The sequence below is a fragment of the Thunnus thynnus genome, chromosome 24 (genome assembly GCF_963924715.1).
Source record: "Thunnus thynnus chromosome 24, fThuThy2.1, whole genome shotgun sequence".
Lineage (NCBI taxonomy): Eukaryota > Metazoa > Chordata > Actinopteri > Scombriformes > Scombridae > Thunnus > Thunnus thynnus.
Window position 1 is genome coordinate 13112515 of NC_089540.1, and position 20708 is coordinate 13133222.

General features: G+C 39.0%; 3 protein-coding genes across 13 annotated transcripts in view; 1 reads left to right on the top strand and 2 right to left on the bottom strand.

The window, feature by feature from the left end:
* Positions 1-5324, top strand: part of filip1l (filamin A interacting protein 1-like) — a 72875-nt gene extending 67551 nt beyond the window's left edge. For all 5 annotated transcript variants that reach the window (XM_067583324.1, XM_067583322.1, XM_067583323.1 and 2 more), the window contains one exon: positions 4412-5324. In XM_067583324.1, coding sequence (XP_067439425.1) covers positions 4412-4633 — 222 coding nt within the window. In that variant the 3' untranslated portion in view covers positions 4634-5324. The remainder of the gene's footprint in view (positions 1-4411) is intronic.
* A 112-nt stretch (positions 5325-5436) lies between these two features.
* On the bottom strand, positions 5437-14403 carry LOC137177180 (epithelial cell-transforming sequence 2 oncogene-like). Of its 3 annotated transcripts, none has more exons than XM_067583327.1 (21): positions 14001-14394; positions 12945-13090; positions 12676-12838; positions 12347-12590; positions 11901-12117; positions 11475-11610; positions 11156-11321; positions 10335-10463; positions 10153-10245; positions 9729-9935; positions 9533-9636; positions 9250-9411; positions 9069-9155; positions 8510-8619; positions 8267-8414; positions 7897-7970; positions 7633-7789; positions 7301-7366; positions 7090-7178; positions 6246-6418; positions 5437-6160 (listed from the first exon to the last, which is right to left on the bottom strand). In XM_067583327.1, exons 1-21 carry the CDS (start codon positions 14133-14135, stop codon positions 6027-6029), a joined length of 2940 nt encoding a protein of 979 aa, XP_067439428.1. In that variant the 5' UTR covers positions 14136-14394; the 3' UTR covers positions 5437-6026. The 3 variants fall into 3 exon arrangements, 2 of the variants coding, with proteins under 2 accessions (XP_067439428.1, XP_067439429.1); XM_067583328.1 differs by having other exon boundaries at positions 12945-13057; positions 14001-14392; XR_010926002.1 differs by lacking the exons at positions 5437-6160; positions 6246-6418 and having other exon boundaries at positions 7096-7178; positions 7897-7965; positions 14001-14403.
* Positions 14404-15197: 794 nt separating this feature from the next.
* LOC137177182 (myelin-oligodendrocyte glycoprotein-like) lies at positions 15198-20066 on the bottom strand. 5 transcript variants are annotated; one of them, XM_067583330.1, is made up of 6 exons: positions 19945-20066; positions 19323-19381; positions 18359-18721; positions 17713-17757; positions 17461-17555; positions 15198-16575 (listed from the first exon to the last, which is right to left on the bottom strand). In XM_067583330.1, exons 2-6 carry the CDS (start codon positions 19375-19377, stop codon positions 16453-16455), a joined length of 681 nt encoding a protein of 226 aa, XP_067439431.1. In that variant the 5' UTR covers positions 19378-19381; positions 19945-20066; the 3' UTR covers positions 15198-16452. The 5 variants fall into 5 exon arrangements, with proteins under 5 accessions (XP_067439431.1, XP_067439435.1, XP_067439434.1 ...); XM_067583334.1 differs by having other exon boundaries at positions 17476-17555; positions 19912-20066; XM_067583333.1 differs by having other exon boundaries at positions 17473-17555; positions 19912-20066.
* Between the last annotated feature and the right edge of the window lie 642 nt (positions 20067-20708).

Consider the following 20708-nt stretch of genomic DNA (forward strand, 5'->3'; position numbering starts at 1 on the left):
CCTAGATCCTCTAAACCTTAGAGCAGTGCTCCATAAAGCTAAAGTGCAACGTTATGTTGCATTACAGTTTCTCTTCTCCTGTGGTCTTATTACTGAAGTATAGTTTGAATAGTTGATTATTTAATGGTGGCTGTAATTTAATGAAAATAGAAGAGAATTCACTTAATCATCATAAAAAGTAAACTCACCCCAGTTAATCAGAGGCATCAGGGGATTGCAGTAGCTTTGCAAGACTGCAAATTTAAAAGTGCTTGAAATGTAACAAATTTGACAAATTCTGTCAAACAGATTCATATCTTTCTGATCCTCAATGACAGAATAAATTAGCAGCAGATCATGACAGCTTTTAGTTTATCCTGACCATCATCCACACTGCTGAAGTATCCACTGCTCTGGCAGTTAACATTGTTGATCCATCTGTGGTCAACTAGTATGACAAAGAAAACCCTTAAAATCAGATCAACCCTTTTAGTGCAGGACCATGAAAGAGAAATTGTCCTTTATTGCCAATTGCTACAAAAATCAGAAAATGCAGAAACCTGATACAATGTTTGGGTCTTAGCATTTGTTGATAGGTTGACCTCAGCGGTCTTTTAGTAGAAAATCTCACTTAGCTTGCTATTCACTGGGTAGAAACCCAAAACTTCTGTTTTATTTTTCTTTCTCCCATGAATCATGTCCTTTGAAATGAGTCATCAGTCTGACTTACGAATGTTCCTCCATGTATATGCATTCTTCTAAATGTGGTTTTATGTGCCCACAGTGGAAATGTTACCACATACGTGCGATTCGTTTAAATTAAATCTGTGCTGAAGGTCAGAACACGATGATGAGGGGATGGACTCTGAAAGACACAAAGAGAGAGGATGTGGGAGAAAGAGGATACAGTAGGGAGGATGTGGAATCAATGTATCTGTTGTGGTACACCCATTAATGTCATGTCTTAATATGAAACTCATGTAAGAAAGAATTACCAAATCAAAAAGCATCAAACTTTGAGTGACAGGCCTTTCCAGCAAGTAGTCAGTATCTGTATAATGTCTATGCCAAAAATAATAGCCTGAAGCCATTTGGAAGTTTGAATATAGTATGCACTGTAATGGTACTTCACACGGACAACTACACAAACAATCATATATTGAAAACAAGAGCTCATTGTGCTTCATCTCAATATTTCAACAGGATTTATCTGATTTTCAAAGAACTGATGCAGAGCAAGTTGATACCTAAGGCAGGCCCAAGCATTGTTACAGTATATCAACAAGAGCCAGTGAGCTAAATAAGCATCACAGCCTAAGATATAGCCAGTATAGTTAGGAGGCCAAGTCCAAAACTGTCATCAAATTGTCACCTGGCTCAGTTCACCAAACATTTGGAGCAGCAGTCATATTTTTGGATCATTTCCTAAGAAAATGTCACTAATACTCTCAATAAAAGACAGATTTGAGATTTACTTAGTGTCTCTTGGGTCTTACATTTTCCAAAAAATCACAGGACAATGTGAGGAGCTTGATTTAGGTGCAACATTACTCTGATAAACTCTAAAATACTATAGAGCAAGTCCTCTGTGTCATTTAGATGAAGCAAGGCAACTGTTGCAGGAAAGTAGCGAACACAACCCAAACATGAATGCACACACTCACACACATAAATGTGACAACAAGGAGATGATTAAATCAAGCATTAAATTGAATGAGTGGGAAGGAGCGCAGCTGGAGAAACGGGATCCAGCAGTCTGGGCGCGATGAAATGATGCAGCGGCTAAACAAGATGCTATTCATCAGACCTCTACTTGAGAAACCATTGAGCAGCTGGGATTGCTGTCTGTGACCTCAATTAGCCCCTGACTCACTTTGGACTTACTCAATTCATAAACTGTACTCATCTGGTTGAGCCAAGAGAGACAGATCTGCGCACAGTATCCCTTGCCAGACTGATAAAATGTGTATCAAGTGACATACTAGAGGCCAAAGCGTATTTCATTGAAAAGCCTGTAGTGATAGCTGCTTCTGTTGGCTTGAAACGAGGCTGTAATCATACTAAACACACAGTGATGCTGCTGATTAACAGCAGCAATTTGGGGTGAAAATAAAACATCAAAAAACACCAAATATACTGGTGTGATTTTAAACAATCGGCTACTGATGTGAATCAAGTGCAGCCAAGAAAGTCTAATTACCACACTGCATGCCAGAGAGACAAGTTGTGTATCAAGTTTTACACTGCAGGCGAGAGCGGATTTCCTGGTTTTAGCCCACGGTGATTATAATCTCAGAGGAATTTGCTCACCTTGACCGAGACGGACAATAAAAGCAGGACAGAACAACAACAACTTTCTCTCAACATAAGCTTTCACACTGCGTGCGAGTGTGAGAGGGTAGACACTGTGAGAGTAGCCTCTCTCTCTCTCCCATTGCAACGCAAGCACCAAAACAAACCTTGTGTTTGGTTGCTGTGGAAACAGCTGTGCCGGTATTGCACAGCGCGGGGCAGAGGAAGTACTTAGTTGAACTCCTGCTGCACCGTTGATACACGAGAGAACAAAGCCGCACATTAAGGCTCTTTCCATGTAAAATCAACAACGCTCCCACGACGTGGAGCTCGTACAGACTTTCTGGCCCATTAGGTCTGCTGAAGGATAGGCCCTACTTATTCTGAAATTTATACCCCATATGAATATTTAAGGAGATTTTTGTTAATTCTCTAAAACCTCAAGCCACATAGCCTGAACATATCCAACTGCTTTCCTCACGTCACAGCAAGGGGGTTTAGTGTTTAGTGTGTTGCCTGGAAATAACCTCTGTTGTGTGATGAAACTGATGGAAATACTGAAAAGTTTGTTTCAAACAGCTGCACAAGTGTAAACCAGATGAATGGCAAATTTTGTCGAGGAGATAGTTTAAATTTCAAATCCAATTAACACCACTGCCTCTCTGTTGCAAAAATGATTTCTTGTTTCCAAAAGAAATTATACTGAACATACAGATGTGGTGCCGCAGTAACGTGGATTTGAGTTGAGGGCGTTTTGTCAGCACATTTTTTTACAGAAAAAGCAATTACCTTCCTCAAAAGTAGGTGCTGGAAAAAAAAAAAAAAAAAGGATGAACCAAGCTGTGATGACGTGACTGAAAATGAAATTAAATCCGTTGGTAACTTTGAAGAAAAATGCCTGCTGCCTATTGTCACAGAGTAATTCAGTCTTTTTATGTAAACGTGCTGGAGCAGACAAACTAAGGGCTTGAAAAGACTTCATTTGAATCCTTAAAGATGTGAGATTTATATAGAGGGAGACAGTGACAAGGGACAAGAGAACATTGCTTAGGAACATGAAGTGTTTACAGCATTACATGACGTGCACAAACTACTCTGGATAATTGCTCCTATCAGTTAAGGACTGAGCTGTTTATATAAATTGCTGTTTCCTGCTCATGAATATCCGCATTTACCAGAAGTAAACAGAACATATTCCAATAAATGAGGAGTATATATGCTGCAGTATCCTTGCTGTTGTTGAGGTAACTCGTGATTGTGGAAAAATCCTACTGTAAACAGGAAATGGTTTCTACTGTACAAACACAGCACATCCAAAAGTGATGTACCTCAGCATGCTGGCACGCTGCTGTGCATGTAAACACGCTGATTAAAAAGTGATTGCACAGTAAGCGGAGCAGTAAGTTGTTTAAGAGTCTGAGAAATTAGATGTTTCCCATGATATTTCTTTTCTTTGTTTACAGATTGTGCAGAAAAAAAACAACTAACAAACACTGGTTTCATAGCAACGCACTCAAACAGTTATTAATCACTGAAATATTAAAGACAACAGTCCAAAACATTTTTCATCAGAAATCTTTTTTAAAACCCTCAACCATGAGAAAACACCAGGTTTCATCTCAGCTGAAGCCTTTTTTTTTTTTTTTGAAAAAGCACAGTTACAGACATTGAACAACATACAGTATAACAAATAAACATGTAAATAGTCATTATTGTAGTGAACAATGTACATCAGACAACACTTAAAACGTGGAATATGTCATATTTTGGCCATGGCAGAAATATTACACTGTAGACTCACAGCACTACAAGACAAAACTGTCCTGTCTCATACCTACTTACTATGAGATTGTTCTTTTTACCATCAAAAACTAAAAAACAAGCTGATTTCCTACATATAAAGTGCAGTTAAGTTTGTTCTGATGGTTGTATACTGTCCATAAAATATGATTTGGTAACATCTAGTGGGCATTATCGGTATTGCATCACACAAATTAAAGCCTGTTGAGTAAATAAAGGTCATAATCTGGTGAACTGCAAACATACCTTGTGTCAATAACCCTGCCCTGTATACTGCACACCCTATTTTTTTGCTTTGTCAGACTAAGCTTCAATCTTTCCCCTCCATTCCCCCCCCCAGATACCTCTAGAAGCATTCCGGCGACCAGGACCTACGAGAATCCCCAAACCGAAGGGCTACAGCTCCCAGAAAGGGACGAACAGTACCAACCTCGGACTGCAGAACAAGGCTCAGCCGCCACAGACTCCTCTAACCGCTGGGAAAGATCAGCCCACACAAACACCCCCGGCACATAACAACAACAACAACAACAACCCAAACCTAGTCAACCGCAGACTGTGATACGGCTGATCGTTGGATTTTTGTAGCAGATTATATTTCAGCTAGAATAGTTACTTTAGATTTTAAGCAGAAGATCTCACAATCCAGAAAGACAGAAAGAAGAATAACCATAAAATTCAAAGTACTAATTTATTATTTTTTCCATCTCTCAAGAAAATAACTCTTCTGCTATTACTTCACCGTTACCTGTGGTGCTCTGAGGACTGCAAAATGCAACCGTTTATGGTGTCAATATTATGTTCGATAAACACTGTGTAAAAAAAAACAACAAAAAAAAAAACAGTCAAAAGATTTTAGAAAAGTTGTTCCAATGTAGATTCATTTCATATTTAATGTCACATTTGTGTGACTTGTGTGCAGATGTCACTGTGATCAAATTAATAACGCTAAATAGTAATATTAGAATAATAAGTATGTTACATGTTGTTGAGAGAAAAATCAATGTTTATTTGTATTGATTACTTTGACGATTTTATCTGTTGTTAGACACAGATAATGATACAGCCATTTGATCCATTTCTAGGGATGGAATACGTGGATATTTTTTAAATAAGTGGCAATAATGTACATAAAAGTGTATTACTGATGTGTTGTACTGCAGCTCCTTCATAGTGATAATCTCTAAAATGTGACATTTGTGTTATTTTTGGTTATCAATAAAGACTTTTTGTACCTTGGACAAGAGAAAAGTCTCATTTCAAACAATCGAGCCAACAATTGAATTTATATAGATGAGAATAAACACATAAATACAAAATTTTCAAAGTCGATTGAGAGCTTGAAATCGGAAAAATAACTAGCAGTTATGACATTTATCTTTATTAAAAGTGACAAATTTGAATATATGTAAATTCTGATTTGGAAAAATGAGAAGTGAAAGCAGAAACATTACAAAAAGTGTGAGATATGATATTCGAAAGGTAACATTTTGGAGTAAGAGCTGACATTTAAAGCTCAGATTGTTGCTAATTGTGATGCTAACCTAATGGTTTAATGACAGAGGAATGAACTCAGTTGTAGTTTTGAGTCAGTGATTGACAATCTGAAAGTTATGAAGACAATATTTTGTCTCAAGTCTCATGTTGACATTGATAGTTATAATTTGGCCGACTGCTTAACAGCAGGATTGAGTAGTAACAAAAAAACAAAAAAACAACTGTATTCCTGTTTGCTGAATTTTAAAATAGTTATTCTAGATAGATTATCATTTTTTCAGGAAATACTTTTCAGGCGAAGGTCAGATATTCATGTCAACAGTGGCAGGTACGCGATGTCCTTTTGTTGTATCTTGGCGTGAAAGATTTGATATTTCCTGATCTTTGTTATTGTTTCCACACACCAAAAAAGGGCCAACACCAGTGTCCAAACCTCCTCTTGTCTTTCCGCTGTATCGTCACTGATGTCCTTTCAGAGCCGTTTGTATGGCTGAACTCAGCACGGACAGGAAGTGCTCTCTCTCTTCACCTCTCTCTGTGGCGCAAACCCAGGAACGACGAGGACCCTCCAGGACAAAGGCATGACACACATCTGGAGAGACAGGAAGTAAGACTGATCACCGAAGAAGACCGAAGATTATCTAAACATATACTGAAGGTTACTGAACTCAACTCACAGCGTGTGTGTGTGATCTCTCTGAAAGTCAGGCTGGTGAGGGCCACAGAGGCGAGGAAGGTGTGTGTGCTGCGGTGAGCCGGGCTAAAAGGTGTGTGTTGCACTCTTCGCTGCGTCAACACCAGAGCGTCATTAAACAGGAACATGCCGACATCAGACACGTGCTCATAGGTCCTAAACATGCATTCACACAAACAGAGGGCAGATCATTTGATTAGATACATTAACTCTGTAATACTGCCATTTGAAATGTATTAGACAGTAACACAAAAGCAGCCCGACATTGCAAAATCATGTTTATTTTTTTAAGTAAATACAGCTGTCTGAAATATTCAACTCTTTATCATCCACTTTCCCCTTTTTATCATAGCTTGTTAAAAGCATCTCAATCAGCTTGTTCCAGCCCTTATATTATATTTTACACTGTCAAGTCAAAACTTCATATTTTCTTTGGTTGCACCATTCCATTAAATGTTTTTTTATACACACACATATTCAGCCTGACATATTTGGTGACTTTAAAATTAGTGATCTCCAATAGAATTAAAAAAAATTGATTTGATTTGAGCAAAGTTTGGCTACACAAGCAGTGAGGTTTCAGAGATTAAGATATGAGTAACTCTTATTTGGCTGGATTAGTTTTAAAGGGGACATGTTCTGCACATTTCCAGGTCTACGGTTATATTCTGGGGCTCTATTTGAACATTGTTGCATGATTTACAGTTCAAAAAAACTCCTTATTGATCTTAAACTGACTTTATGCAGCCCCTCAGTTCAGCCTCTGTCTGAAGCAAGGTAGAAAAAATTATCTTAATCCATCACAGAGGAATAACTTGTGTTGTTACCTGAGAGAATCTGGAATATGTTCATCAGGGCTCCTGAGCAAAGCAGCATCCTGAGTCATTATCAGCTGCCTGTTTCCCTCACTGAGGTTCTGCACACATACAGAACACACGATATATTAAAAAGAAGAAGAATGGGAGCTTTCCGTGCTGTTTGAGAGTTTGTATCGGAGAGAATAAAATTGCAAGTAAAAGAGGAAGCCGCCTTTTTTACCGGACAGCTTTGGATCATCTGCTGTGTTTCCTCCATCACTTTGTCTCTTTCGGTGTTACGCTTTAACTGAAACAGAAGACAAAAAGACACAAAGCGATTCCCTAAAATTTAATACAAAAGAGGTACATTCTTTGCTTCTGGGTAACAGCACTTCTCCACTCCATTTATTGAAAGTATTAGTTTTAACAACTGTAACATAGATACTTAAAACACTGGACAAACGGAGCTGGTGGAACAACTGAGAGCCTGCTGGAAAAATAATTATCTCCATCATGTTGTTACAATAAATAACCTGACATAATGATACACATATTTAAACCATAAAGTCATACCTTGTGTATAAATCCTCTGTATTGTTGCAGTGTGTTGAGGGCAGAGGAGAGGTGTGTGTGGTCGGGGTGGGTTGGGTGTGTGTGTAAAGTCAGAGCTTGTAGCAGAGTCACGTACTCCTGTATTCTCCACATTGGACACAGCAGCAGCTCCTGTAGACTTCACAAACACACACAAACAGACGTGTCTACAGTCTGATTCAGTCTAATATGTATATCAGTAAAGATATAAGTTTATACGTCTGTGTTTTTTTAATGCAGGTTTACCTCAGCATGTGCGTTGCAAGAGTTCTGTCTGCTCTCTTCAGGAAAGCTCGAAATGCAGGTTTCGTCTCTCTGCACTGACACACACACACATTCTTTGCTCATAGAGTATACACCAGAAGTGCCTGTTTATATTAAATCTGCCTGCTGATTAGATTATACAAACAGAGATCTTCAAAATACCCTTAACTGAATAAGCTGTGGGTATCAAATCACTAAGCTTGTTTGTCTCTTAAACTGCCTGAGAATTACAAAACTTCTAAACTAATTTCTGCAGAAACTCTCTCGCTGTACATATCTAGAGCTAGTTTAGTTAGATAGCTCGAGGCGCCTCTTGTATGAATGATGGACAAAACACATGGTTTGACTTTACCTTGTCAATGGTGCAGAGGGCAGTGGTGTAGTTGTTGAAATAGTTGGTGTAGACTCTGAGATTTGAGCACAGTTTTACACACACGTCTCCTACACACTGCTCTGCACCCCACTGCTGCAGCCTGGCCTGTAGATCTACCTGAAACACTCTGCAGCACGCACACACACATATATCATGTAGTATCCACACAGGCAGATGCAAACACCATACAAATATGTGTATGTATGACGTCTGTGTGTGTACCGGTTGAGCTCCAGTATTTGTGTGACAGGGCTGAGGACGATGTGGATGTCGGCGTAGCTGAGAATGGCTCTGTTGGAGTTCAGAGATGCTGTAAGAGGCTCCTGGTACACCTTCAGCACAGAGGACGGACATGTATCAGTAATATATCTGTAGTTCATAAAACTGACAATTCCCATCTGCCCTCAGTCATCACCGTGAACCCTTTCTGCACCTAAATGATGTAGACACACGCCGCTCGCTGAGCTGGAGACATCAGTATTCTTCCAAAATCAGTTCCTGAATGAACTGAGAACAAGAAATGGACCATGCAGCTGCAGAATCAGCATTCTACATCCAAAACACCTCATTTGAATAGTTATGTGATACTCCCCGTAGTTTGCTGACTGGACTGAGTTCCTATCTGACCAAGCGGTATCAATGCTCAGTGGATGTTTTCCACACTTTATATTCATTCAGTTTGAGAGGAAATATTTGTCTTCTCAGCAGCTACACACATGATGGAGGTAGTACAGCTCCCGAGTGAGACATTTTGTGAGTTCAAAAAACATGAAAGGCGTACCTTTAACACAGCGTGCAGTCTGCTTAGATAAAGACACTCGCTGTGATGCAGCTCTCTGGCTGCTGCACCTCTCCAATCCAACGCTGTCTAAAAAGAGAAAGAGAGACAGAGATAGAAGTTTGGCTGTACAGACAAAGAAGTGTTCTCCATTATCCTAAAAAAAAAATCAAAGCAAACACACCTGTGGCTGTTCAGGCAACAAGCATATCTGTGAGCTATGTGGTGCTGAAGAGACGTCGTCTGCTCCTTTGTTTCTCCACTTTTTCTCTCCACTAGTCTCCTCTCCTTCCTTCTGCTCACTCCATCTTGTCAGGAAGATGGCGAGAAACTCCAACGGTCGGGCCTGAAAAATAAAGAAACACGTACGTGGATCAACAGGCTATTTGGATCATATCACTTTTGTTTTTGCTCTTGTTCTATGGAACTTGTGTATTAGAAAAAAACCTCTTTACAGTCTTTCTCACCTCTTCCTCTCTAGTGAGAGCAGTGAGCCCTTCAGTCAAAGCCACACCTAGGTCTTTCGATACACAAAGATCCTCAAGGCAGACTTCCTCCCACAGAAACTGACCTATAAAAATATGAACAAGTTCTTCAGAGAGTTCATAGAAGACAGAGTATTCACGCATATGTTCAGTACATCTACGTGTGCGTGAGACCCACCCAGAGCTCGGCCCCTGGCCTCCAGGCTGACCTGCTGTAAATGTGGCCCTAGAAAGCCTCTCAGCTCCCCCAGAGCCTCCTCCACCCACTCAGCCTGTCTACACCAGACCTGCAGTAAGCTCTCACACACATACTGGTGCGCCGGGGTTCCTGGTTGCTGGTTTGAGAGCTCCACACACAGACTGCTATCGGACCACTCGCTCAGGACTGGGGAAGAGTAGAGGTTAAAGAAATTAAGCATATTTCTTGCGGCAACAATAAGTGCTTTAATAAATAGATCCCAGAGACTCATCAGACGCCTGCTGGCTCACACATTTTTTTGTGGGTGTTTGTGGGTTTTGAGGTAACAAAGAACATATTCTGAGGCTAGGTTCTCTGGAAAAACTTGTAGGTTGATGTTTCATAGCTGAGAGGGGTGACTCACTATTCTGAAAACTTCCTGTGGCAAGACCCGTTGGCGCCCAAACCTTGAGACCAGTAAGAGTCGAGAGAGTCTGGATGAGAGCCACTCCTGAGGCTGTGGGAGACAGCGAGAGAGCGAGATGCAGAGAGAGTGATGGAAATATAGATTACCGAGAAGTATACAACACACATGTGTCTACCCACCTGATGCTGCCAGCGGGGAGAAGATGTCAATACCTCCTCCGTCTTCGGATGGTGCCACCCAGCCACACAGTTTCTCCCAGAATTCTCTTTGGTCAGGGGTCAGCAGAGTCTTCTTTGATAGGCTGCTACCTGCAGGGTCACGAGGGAACATCAAATTAGATTAGTAGCCTAAAAATCAGAAAACAAGGTTCCCTAAAATCTTAACTTTTTTTAGAAACTGACAAACATCTTTGCTCTCAGTGTGAGGCGCATTAATCTTCAACTTTAGTTTAGTTTAACTTTCACATATCTGCTCTAAGTAATCTCAAGTAGCTCAGTGACATCATTTGTTGACATACTTGTAAAGACCTCACAGCATGAGTTAAACTAGAAATACAGACTTTTCCACTAAAATATGCTTCATAATGTTTCTATGTGTGAGTTATGTTGCTGAATCCATCAAGATTGTGTTCTTAAAATTAGGAAATGTTTTAAATTTGTTATATAAAAATGGTTTAAATGAATTGAGACTATTTCTGTTCTTTAATCATCAATTTAAAACCAAGGCTCACTGATCTGGAGTGAATTCAAACAACGTAAAATTAATGTTAGATTTTGATCATTTGTCTAGGGTGAACTGGTAGTCTACAGGGACATGGATAGCAATGGACTAAAAACCCACAACAAGTACGATCATATTACAATAACCCATGAAATGGTTTTAGCAGATGTGATTTGCCGCACCCTGAGAGATAAACTTCTAGCACTGGAGGCTCCAGTTGGACTGGAACTAAGCCTGGCAATGTTTTCGCACATTAAGATACACAGATGTTAATTCTCACTGTGAAGCAGATGGATTTCCTCTGTTCCTCCTGGAGCTAAGAGGCCCAGCCTCTGCGCTCTCTGCCCAGAAACAACCCTCTCCACCTGGGTTAAGAGAGCTGAGAGTTTCCCTCTGTGGTCGTACAGAACTACGATCACTCCTTCCTTCACGCCACTCAGCACCAACTAGATTGAACGTGGGAAGAGAGACAAAGCAGTCAGAAAGAAATATTATTTGCTCATCTTTCAAATTAACTTTTGTTTTGCTTTTTAGTTCCACCTTCACAGTGTTTTCTTCCTCTCTACTGGAGAAATGTGCTGACTGACTGATGAACTCACCTCATAAGCAGGAATTCTATTAGAGACCAGCAATAAGAGGGGAGGACTGCTGCGATGGATGGGAGAGACGGTGTGCGGCGCTGCAGGTCTGTAGGTGAAGGAGGACAGCGCTCCTCTGGCTTTGTTCAGTCTTTCACTGCAAGACGATATGTGGTTCAAAGCACAACTGTAGTGCATTAATAGGGCAAGTTTAATAGGCTCAATCAAGCCTAAGCTTGAGAGAATTGTTAACAATGCTTACAATATTGAGGAGATTTTAAAGGAATGCTCTCTTCTATCTAATGTCTGGTTAAATGTCTGGTTAAATGGGCTAAAAAACATTAGAAACGCCTTTCAATAATATACTTAAATATGGGATTTACTGCTTGTATCTTCTAACGCAGGTAACTGATATCATAGAAGGTAAGTGAGTGTGTAGACAATGACCTGCTAGGCCGGGTGGTGTGCACTCTCTCCAAGCTCTGAGCCGCAGTCATAGACTGACAGAGGCTGGGAGATGTAACAGTCCTTGGAGGCCAGGAAAGGGAGGGCCATGAGCTGAATGTTATCCCAGAAATGGGTGTTGTCGTCCGGGTGTGTCTACTGCTGGCTTCCCCAGGCTTTGTGTAGCTGCCCCAGGCTCTCTTGGTTCTCAAGAATGTTCCTAGAAATAAGGGAGAGACATAAACACTGAGCTAAAGGAATGAAAAGCTAGGAGAGAGTTGGGGAGTGAGCAGTACTTTCAGCCACGCTCTCTCGAAACTTTTGTATATCTACAAGATCAGGCCAATAACATGCTTTAAAGAATATTTCTCAAGCAACTTCAGGTTTGTTTGACACTATATACTGAAGGAGAGATCAGGAAAAAAAGACTTTCTTTCTTTTCCACTTACTCTTCTCCTCCTGAAGCTTCTCTCTGATCCTCCTCTCCTTCCTTCTCTCTTCCTCCTCTTCCGTCATCCCAGTGCTTTGTTGATTGAGGGTCCCGTACCGCTCTGCTGCCTCCCGGGGAGTGAGACGGTCCAGCGTGGAGACGCAGGAGACATAGTGGTTCTTCCACGCTCCAAACTCTCTTTCTCCAGGAGCGTAGGGAAGAAACCAGCCTCTTCGGATACACCGGCCTGCCCAGAGACAGTCCTGAAGGGATAGAGGAGATGAAGGGACAAAACTCTCGATTTAACTCAGCGGAAAATGCAAATATCTCTTTTTGTGGGCTTCTCACCTGCTCAGCCAGGATCCTCCAGTGCCAGCTGACTTGGGCAGCAGAGCAGAGGTCACGAGGGGACAGGAATGACATCACATACAGGGACAGGAACCGGGGCAGCACCGCCGTGAAGTCCACTTGAGTCACTGGAAGCGTCTCAATCAGCAGATCCCTACAGTACCTGCTCAGATTATGCAAGTATTTGAATTTCAAACCTCTCTTAAATCCTCTTTTTTTTTGTCATTTCATAAAAAAAATCCACATAAAGGGTTAAATGAAGAGTTTACTTTAGCTGTGACTTGGTGCAGCGTGTGAGCAGAGAGTGCAGCAGGTGTTTCCTCTGTCTATCCGTCCACAGGTCAAACCAGTGGAGCACAAGGTTGATCCTCTCCTCAAATAACTGGGAGTAAATAGGGGACAGGACACCAACAAACTGCAGGCAATCAGTGATAAAGAATCCGGCTCGTCTGCCAAAAGCTACAAACTGCCTTCCAAAACAGTGATGAAAATCATGGGAATGGAAAGATTTTATTAAAAATAACTACATAAAAGATAAGAGTAATGGAGGGATAATGGCTGAAAAAAGCATCAGATATAACCCAGTTTTGCTATTCTTATGTTCTTTGTGTTTTTGAGGAGGAACTGGCTGCTGGTGTAACATTATTGTTTACAAAATGACCCTTTATTCAGGACACACACATCTTCACTCTCTCTGGTAAAATCCTTTATCTTTAACCTTTCAAGAAATGCATATTTAATTATATTCAGTGTATATATATAAGCACCTTTGGCTCAAGTGAGATAATACTTGAATATGGATGCAGTATTAACATATAAATGAGCATAGAGTCTTTCAACATAAATAGAAAATTAGGTGAATTTTGGCTCCAACTTCTTACAGCTTTTCCTGACAGAAACACAGTTGAAAGGTGGACGCTGCTATGTTTTATGTAGGATGGTATGATTTACACTGAAATATTTGTTCTATTAATTAACAATTAAGTTTGAGATTTAATCATTCAGTTTTAATAAGAAAAAGCTTGTGTTAGTTACTTTTCAGGAGGGAATATAAATAGAAAATTTGCTGTAAATGGAGCTTTTTTCTATACATTTATATGAATATGTTTATATGAAATGGTACCACTACAATAAGATGAAATGTGACTTGCCTGCATGTGTTTAGAGGGGGCTTTCCGTCCGTTTACGCACCTGTGCCTAATCAATTGGCCAATTAAGTGATCCCTGAGTATTCGTGTGTTCAGTTTTATATTATTGATAATACGGAAAACACATTACATGTAGGTGTTCTTATATTTTAAGGTTTATCCTATCACTTCTCTGACCTGCAGGTTGCTCTGCTTGTTGTTCAGAGGAGTCCAGGCGCTGAAGCGGGTTTGGAGGCTTCGCGCTTCGTAGTCTGTCCCGCTGAGCTGCCACCGCTTCACCGAGTGAGGGGTCGATTTCAGGCTCGTCTCCATGGATTCACAGAGGATGACCCACTTTTAAGAAAAACGCTCCCAGTTCTCATTGAATCGGTGAACTGCCATTCACTGTCAGATTTAGCTCTCTTGTTTAGTAAATCCCCAGTAACAGGCTGCCACTGTGCCGCTCTGCTCCCAGTAACCTTAGAGACGCATCAACAAAAGGATGCGCACATTCCTGCACACAGCCCATCCTGTCCATAAATAAGTAACAAGGTGGTTAAAGGACGGGTTCACTATTTTTCAAAGCTGTCTTAAAACAACAGCCAGGAGCCCAAATTGACATTGAAACATGTTGCTGTAATCATCCTCCTGTTCATACTGACTATTAGTACATACCTTAATAACTCACTTCAAGTGATGGGGGCCAAAATCTGCAAGCCTCCTTCTGCGCAATAAATGTATTTAAAAGTTTATCAAACCAAGTAGATATTTCAACATTCCTCTTTTTGTTACTATACTTCCACCACAAAAAGACTGTAAATGTGGCAGATATCCACTTGATATGACTAACTCAGACTGCTGAAGCCTCATTTAAGCTTCAAATCAACTTTTAAATGCATTTTTGCACAAAATGGATTTTGGCCTCCATCACTTACATTGAAAGCATATTTTGAAGGGGATCTTTTAATAGCCAGTATGAACGGGAGGAATGATCACAGCGAGGAAAACCTCTTTCACTGTTCATACGGACACCTGACTGTTGTTTTAAGAGACTTGAAAAATTGTGAAGCAGTCCTTTAATACGTTTTATAACATATTCAAAACATTTTTGTGGGAGTGTGACATACTGCACAATTACTTGATTAATATAAATAACATTAATATGCAAAATATATATCTGATTTGACATGATATACAAGTTCAGACCTGCCAACCCTGCTACATATAGCCTACTACACAATTTACTGCCTGATAGTGGAAATATGCAGAGTTGCTAATGAATCAGAATGGTGAACACATACAGTCATCCATACACCTCTTCAAATATTTTAAGGTGTTATCATTTACTGAGGGTGGATATATTGGGTTCAATGATTGTAAGAAAAACATCAAGTCAACGTTCAAAAGAACTCATTTATTAAAAAACAACAATCACAGTTTCACCGTCATAGTATCCAGATGTTACTGATTTCATGTAACATAGTGATTTTGGTTGAGGATAAAAAGTATGAATACTTCAAAAGCTTGTAAACTTGTAACATTAATACATTTTTAATATTGCACTTTACAAAAACAGATAGTGCAATGTGTTTCACAACTGGTTAATAAAAGCATGCATTCATAAATCAAACATATAGCAACATATTCATCTTACCACTCTAAAAATAATGAGTCTTTAAGTGTTCAAGTAGAGAATACAGAGTTATCAAGTAATACTGCGAAGGTCCCAGTCAAGATTTAAAATTGGCCTGAGATGAAAGAAATATAATCCCATTTTTATTCCCATATGGTTTACTGTATCAAAAGTATTATGAATTTTTTTTTAAAAAACTTCTTCAGGATGCAAAATGTTCTACAGTACGTCTTGCAAACATCTCAGCAAGCTGCCCTCTGAGGCTCAGTGCAGAGACTGTACAGTGCAAAAAGGGTTTCCTCATTACAGTGACAAAGTTATATTTGAGGTAACTCCACACTAATATTAAGAATAACTTCTGAACAATTCCTTGCTCCAGTATTTTAGTCCAGCATATTACGGTATAAAAGATCTCTTCATTTTCATAGTATTGTGAATAATTGGTCCTTTCTTTTCCATTTATTCTGTAAAACACTTAAAGCTATAAAGTTTGGCCAGTGGTCTTAAATGAAAACATTCAAAATCTCCAATATTTGGATACAATCTTAATATATATGAAATATACAATACTCAGCTATTAAATTGAAGTGCAATATAAAGCATGATACATTCTTCCTTTAAACATGGTAGTTAATGAAACAACAGCCTGCATCCATATTATTAAAACTTGATGATACACTCACAAAGATGAACACACATCATGTGCAGCTTGTTGAATGAGCCACCAAACAAGCATTTACCAGAAAAAATGTACCGTTAAAGTCAGTTAGTAGATAGCTAGATAGCTCATTAAATATACCTGCAGAAGTCAGTTTGGTCTCATTAGATGCTGGTTTGGTCGTTGCTCTTCAAAATCCCTGTTAGCAACACACTGTCTATGATTTGTAGCTATAGGAGTTTGTTTACTTTGTCTTCAATGAGACATAAAATGTTGCAGTTAATCTGTAGTTCACATGTGTGCTGAACCGTGGGGGCTGATCAGTACAGATCACAAATCAACAACGTTCCATTACACCACTATAAAGCATTAGTGTCATTGGTGTTCCCCACATGGTTCAGTGGTATTGCCTGCTGATTGTCCTCTTGATGGGCTTGTGTTCCCGACCTAAGGGTCGGGCACCTCTGATGGCTCAGATAGATCTGAGATAGGTCGTGAGATGATTAATGAGAGAGGAAAGAAGAAAAAACAAAGTTCTGATACACAAATCTGTTTTCAGTTTTTGGACTTTTTCGCTAATCTTTGATTTTTGGTGAAATATTGGATCATTTGAACATTTGAGAAGTTTAGAGGGAAAAAAAAAATCACTATTTGGTGGAGCTGTTAACAACTCATAGACATCTGAAATGTGACCCCGACTACACACTGCTTTTCGTAAGACGTCAGGTTGGAAACCACTGGTTTCATCTTTAACAATGTGTTGTATTTTAAAAGCTTGTTATATTATCCATCGTGTCAAATCTTCATCTGAAAAGTAACTAAAGCTGTCAAATAAATGTAGTGGAGTAGAAAGTACAATATTACCTCTGAAATGTAGTGGAGTGGAAGTATAAAGTAGCATCAAATTTGTTAATTAATTAATTGTTAATTGTACTTAAGTACAGTACTTGAGTAATGTACTTAGTTACTTCCCACCACTGTTACTGACTGTGACAAACACAGGCCTTCTCCTAACTCAATAAAATCTCTCCTCCAGAGAACTTTGATGGAGAAGCTACAAGCTACAGTGAAACAAACATGCTAGTCACAAAGCAGAAAGGCAGCAGATTTTGCTTTTGTGCTAACTTTTTAAAATGGAGAGGACAGATACAACATGGACTGTTACACGAATTAAAGACATAAAATATCTATTTGAGAGAATTAAGTTACATGGGAGAACCTATCAGATTATTCAAATAAAAACTATTTAAAACTGTATTTCAATGCATGTAATTTTTGACCCACTTAATGGAAGAGTTTAGGTTCCATTGACCTGTGCATCTATGGGCTAAAATGTGGAAATGAAAGAGGAGAAATTTGTGACTTACAAGTCCAACGACAACGACGATGACAACGACGATGACAATGATAGTGGCGATAATCCCAATCACAATGCCAGCATCTTGTCCTGGAAGAACAGGGTCTATGACACAGAGGAATAAGATATATCATGCTTTAGATACAAACATAAATACTATCTTGTTTTAATGCAAAAACATTCTCGTTATAACAACATACAAGAAAATGTTGGTGACAGCTAATGGGAGTCCAAATCAATAGAAATGAAGATGTTTACTTACCTGGTCGATCAATCTTTTGTTTTTCATCTTTTGTCGTCCTTGGCTCTGTTGAAAATTTCAAAGAAAATACTCACAGTTTGATCTCATTTTGAGGAAATGATGATTTTTAATGTTATTTATGATATGTTAGGTATATAGGTTTATATTAGATAGATATACAGTGGAAACCGCTTATAATGATCACGTCTGTCCAGGTCAAATAGATCACCATCATAAGCGGATGATTATTATAACCGATTTTTTTCTTTTTCATGCAGATTACCATCTAATTGGCATTTGTATATTACAGCCGACTGATCAGACTGGACGAAAACATTATTACACAAACTGCACAGACCTGCGGAGGTGCCACAACGCCTGATAATGGTGCCGCAGCCACAAAGTACATATCATACATGTATCATGGGAGTAAGGTAAAAAGAAAAAATAGAATTACAGTAGTTTTAAAATGTTTTTCTATATGTTTTCATGTATGAAAAGACCCAAAATGAACACTGTAAGCAGACTATTTGATTAATATAAGTGAATTAAACAGCATTTGTATGGAATGATTCTGTCCCGAGCTTTTTGATCCATATATGCGGTTCATCACTATAACCGTGATCACTATAAGAGGTTTCTACTGTATTAGATTAGCTGTACTCACCAACAATAAGCGTAACGTTCCCTTTCTTGAACTGCAGTTTGGGAACGATGCAGGTATAACTCCCTGCATCGTTTTGAGTCACGTTGGTCAGTTTCAGTGAAATGTTTCCATGGGCCATTTCCTCAAGGAAGAGAGATGTTCTGTCTTTAAACCGCTGGTCTTGAGAAAATGGATAATCCGCCCTACTCCGATAGACATGCACTTTGGTTTTATTGAGTCTCCATTCCACTGTTAGATTTGTCACATAAAATGGCACTGTTTGCTGTGTCACATTATCTTTGGACTTCACTTGGCACGGCAGAATGACGTCATCACCAACGACTACTTCAATTGGTTCGTGTGAGCCAATCACAACAAACTCTCCTGGGGAATCAACAGTATTTGAAGAAATACTGAGACCTTTTACTTATGTAAAAGTCACATTACCACAATATAAAAATCCTCCATTACAAGTTAAAGTCCTGCATTCAGAATTTTACCTATGTAAAAGTACATAAGCACTGGCAGCAAAATGTACCTCAAGTATCAAAGTAGGTTATTATATTCATCATAAATATATTATTGGAATATTAATACTCATCTCTTGACATGTACATGTACGCAGCAAGTTGTCGGCACAGAGCTAATCTTATTTACTTACTTTTGGGCAGTCTAATCTATATAACAACATCTGATTTTCTTTTCATGCGCTTCTCTCACAGTCAATAGACGGAGTTCTTTCTCACACTTTAATCTGATTGTATCTCGTCTAGATTTATGTCATTTTTCTGAACATACTGGTTCTTGCATATAAGTCAAAATACATGAGCCCCAACTATACTGGTAAAATAAGCACAAAAGCACTCAGTCCCAATCATTTATGAGCAAAATAAAGACCTAACTGCTGAGTGAAAAGTCTTACAACAACAAGATTTTTTCTTTAAAAATAAATAGCATAAAATTTATGCAAGACAATCTTACATACCTGTAGCTTGAACCACCAGGGAAAAGGACAGCAGCATGACCTGGATTAACTTCATAATGCTAAATCAAAACAGAAAAGATTTAGAAAGCAAAAATATTAGCAAATATAGTTTCCAAAGTGCTAAATCCATGCATTAAAAATGAACTCTTACTGTGACTCATGCTTCCCTGCACAACTATTGTCAGCACCACTTCGGTGACCTCTTGCATCAGATATAAATCACTGCTGTTCACACAATTAAAAGCCTCATTTGCACTCATGCAGCAGTTTATTTGACAAAAAGGTGAAGGAGGCACTGATATGAAAACTCTTGATATCATTAACAGAGAAGAGAAAGAGAAATAACTATTTGAGAGCTGGTTAAGTTTATGTTGTGCTCTAATCTGCTGCTCTCGTTACGGTAACGGGTTTGGCTGCAACAATAACTATGAATACATTAACTCACTATGAAAGGTAAGTTTAACGTTTCACAACATAACTGAATGTTACTTCGCAAACTTCTGGTGAACAAGCAAACTAGCTCGATGCTAACGTTATTAGCATGAAACACTTCCCCAATTTAAACTGTGCCAACTTTTTACATCCATACCAGTCCCGTCCACAGCGTCCACACCGTCCACACCTGAGAAACCAGTCAGCCGGAGTAAGAAGTGCGATGTGATCTCTTTAAATGTAATGGAGATGGTTTCTAAGTGCACCACTCGTCTCCTACATCCACCCTGTTAAAGTTAGCTTTGAGCTACGTGTGAAGTTGACATCGCACAATGACTCCCCCCCCCCCCCCCTTGACTTGAAGAAACATCAGCGGATTTTTTTTTTTTTTTTTTTTTGGAGCGATTTCATCACATTTCAAAAGCCTAGAGGAGCCAACAGATTGAATTGTTTTATCCCCATCATGGATGTATTATAAATAAATTGAGCCAGCAACAACAATAACAAAAATAAGATCAATAACAAAAACACACACACACACAAAAATTAAGATACATATAGTACCTTAATTCCTGATTACATTATTTTACATATTTTTTTATATGGTCTTATCTCGTTTAGATATGCAGCACATATAGGAGTTGTTTTTAAAAATCTACATTTGACATGACATATTTTGCCCAAATAGTTAAATTAATATTCCCAAATGCTATTTTCTTGTCCTCCAGTTGGAGACCAAACTTAATGTTTTCATATGTTAAAATCAGAATACTTTGATCATTAGAAGTTATCCAATATTGAAAAGCATCCCAAAAGGTCCTGGTTGATCTACAAGAGAGAAAAAGATGCTCTATGGTTTCAATTATCTGAGTTACAGAAAGTACAAACATTTAAATCTAAATGAAACCTTTGGTGTAAGAAGTCATTACACGTTTTCTCTAAGAAAACCAGATT